At 45.3% G+C, this 2,203-nt stretch overlaps 1 protein-coding gene across 2 annotated transcripts in view; it reads right to left on the bottom strand.

The window, feature by feature from the left end:
* The window catches only part of AADAT (aminoadipate aminotransferase), a 22,954-nt gene extending 20,832 nt beyond the window's left edge, over window positions 1-2,122 (bottom strand). Inside the window, exons 1-2 of one of the 2 annotated variants that reach the window (XM_012806967.1) lie at window positions 2,044-2,122; window positions 1,195-1,363 (exon numbers count right to left, since the gene is read on the bottom strand). In XM_012806967.1, coding sequence (XP_012662421.1) covers window positions 1,195-1,363; window positions 2,044-2,122 — 248 coding nt within the window. The remainder of the gene's footprint in view (window positions 1-1,194; window positions 1,364-2,043) is intronic. The other variant, XM_003792815.1, reaches the window with a different exon arrangement.
* Window positions 2,123-2,203: the final 81 nt, after the last annotated feature.

Here is a 2,203-nt window from a genome sequence, read left to right as displayed (position 1 = left end):
GATCCCAGGAGTTGGAGGTTGCTGTGAGCGTGATGCCATGGCACTCTACCTAGGGGGATAGCTTGAGGCTCTGTCTCAAAAAAAAAAAAAAAAAAACAAATAACACATTTCAATCTCAGAGTAAAGAAAGTTTTAAGCCCAAGAATTTGAGGTTGTTGTGAACTATGACACCACAGCACTCTACTGAGGGCAACATAATGAGACTCTGTCTCAGAAAAAAGAAAAAGAAAGTCTATAGGTATGTATTTCAGTTTGCCTTTAAGAAATTAAAGACATTGGGGCTTGGCACCTGTAGCACAGTGGTTATGGCACTAGTCATATATAACGAAGTTGGTGGGTTTGAACCCAGCCAGGGCCAGCAAAAACAACAATGACAACTGCAACAAAAAAACAGCCAGGCGTTGTGGCAGGTGCCTGTAGTCCTAGCTTCTTGGGAGGTTGAGGTAAGAGAATCGCTTAAACCCAAGAGTTGGAGGTGGCTAGGAGCTGTGACACCATGGCATTCTACTGAGGGTGACATAGTGAGACTCTGTCTCCAAAAAAAAAAAAAAAAAAAAAGAAAGAAATTAAAAACATTGGAAAGTATGAAGGCAATGTTTGTGCATAGCTGTTTGTTTAGAAAAGGAACACAATCATTAAAAAATTGCCTGGGGGGTGGTGGTGTCAGCGGTGGTCTGGAGCGAGGCCTTGGCCAACCTGGGTGACGTGGGCAGCAAGAGATTAAAGATGCAGTATGCCCAGGGCTGCTGTTTAAAAAAAAAAAAAAAGTGCCTGGAGGTGGTGCCAGTGGCTTAAAGGAGTAGGGCCCAGGTATAAGCGGAGGTGGCATGTTCAAACTTGCTCCGCCAAAAATTGCCTGGAGATCCACTGCTTCCTGGATTATGCATTTCCTTTCTCCCAATGTGCTTCTTCATCTAGCTATCTCCTTGTTGTTTCAGAGTCAGCTCAAATGGATCTTCCTTCCAGAAACCTTTTCTGACTCTTTCTGTCGCTTAAAGTTAAGAAGACATCACTGTGGAGTGTTAAGCAGTCGATAGCCCTCTTGCGTTGATTATTCTTGGAAAACACTTTCCCAAACTTTCCTAGCCTTTGAACATCCAGTTAAAAAAGATACAAGTCACCTTATCAATGGGCCTCAGAATATTTCTCATGAAAATGAGCCAGTAAAATGAATGTTAATCTTTCAATACCTACCCAGCAGTCTGAGAATACTGAAGTGCTCTCTTCATAATCTCTTCTCCAAACTGGATGGTCGTTCCATCTTCCATAGTGATAATGGCAGTCTTAAAGGGGAACATTCTTGGATTTGGTGACCCAGCAGCCAATGAAATGACTGATTTTGGTGCCTTAACCAATTTATCAGCTACAATAAACACAGAAGAGAAGAACCATTTTCACTGAAGATTGCTATAAAGGAAGATAGTTAAGTATGCATTAAAATTAATAAAACTATAAAGTTAAACAATTTTTAGTGATAGAATACGCTGTGGTCTAAATGTTAGTGTCCCTCCCCCAATTCATATGTTGGAATACCCAATATGGTAGTATGAAGAGGTGTGGCCTTCAGGAGTCAATTAGGTCATGAGGGTCTCTTCTTCATGAACAGCATTAGCCCTTATAAAGCTGAAAGACATGGGGGATCACCCTTGACTGTTGAGGACCCAAGTTTCTCCTAGTACCCTGCCAGTAAGTGGCAAGAAGGCTCTGCCAACGCCAACAGAATGTGCTTAGCTTTCCCAGCCTCCCCAACTGAGAAATAAACCGTGATTCTGTATGAATTACCCAAATTCATGGTATTTTGTCACAAAACTAGGCTGGTGTTTTGTGGGCGCCTGTAGTCCCAGCTACTTGGGAGGCTGAGGCAGAAGGATCACTTGAGTCCAGGAGTCTGAGGTTGCTGTGAGCAAGGCTGAGGCCACTGCGCTCAGCCTGGGGCAAGAGAGTGAGACTCTGTCATGGAGATGACCAAGGAGAAGACGCAGGGCTTGGGACAACAGCAGAACCTCCTCTTCCCCGCGCATCCCCGTCACAGCTCGCGCAGGCTGCCAGTCTCACCCAGGGCTCGGATGGGAGAACACGTCCTGGCCAAGCTGGTCGCCGTGAGGAACCGCCGGTAGTTCATATCTGTGGCAGCCACGAGCGCAACTTCTTCAGCCTCTGCCTACAAAAAGCCCACGGCCAGCGGTCCGCAACCTGAGCGCCG

This window comes from Otolemur garnettii, unplaced genomic scaffold (assembly GCF_000181295.1).
Source record: "Otolemur garnettii isolate 467f Iridium unplaced genomic scaffold, OtoGar3 scaffold00061, whole genome shotgun sequence".
NCBI lineage: Eukaryota > Metazoa > Chordata > Mammalia > Primates > Galagidae > Otolemur > Otolemur garnettii.
The sequence above is the reverse complement of the archived record's forward strand: the minus strand, read 5'-3'. Positions and strand labels throughout refer to the sequence as shown.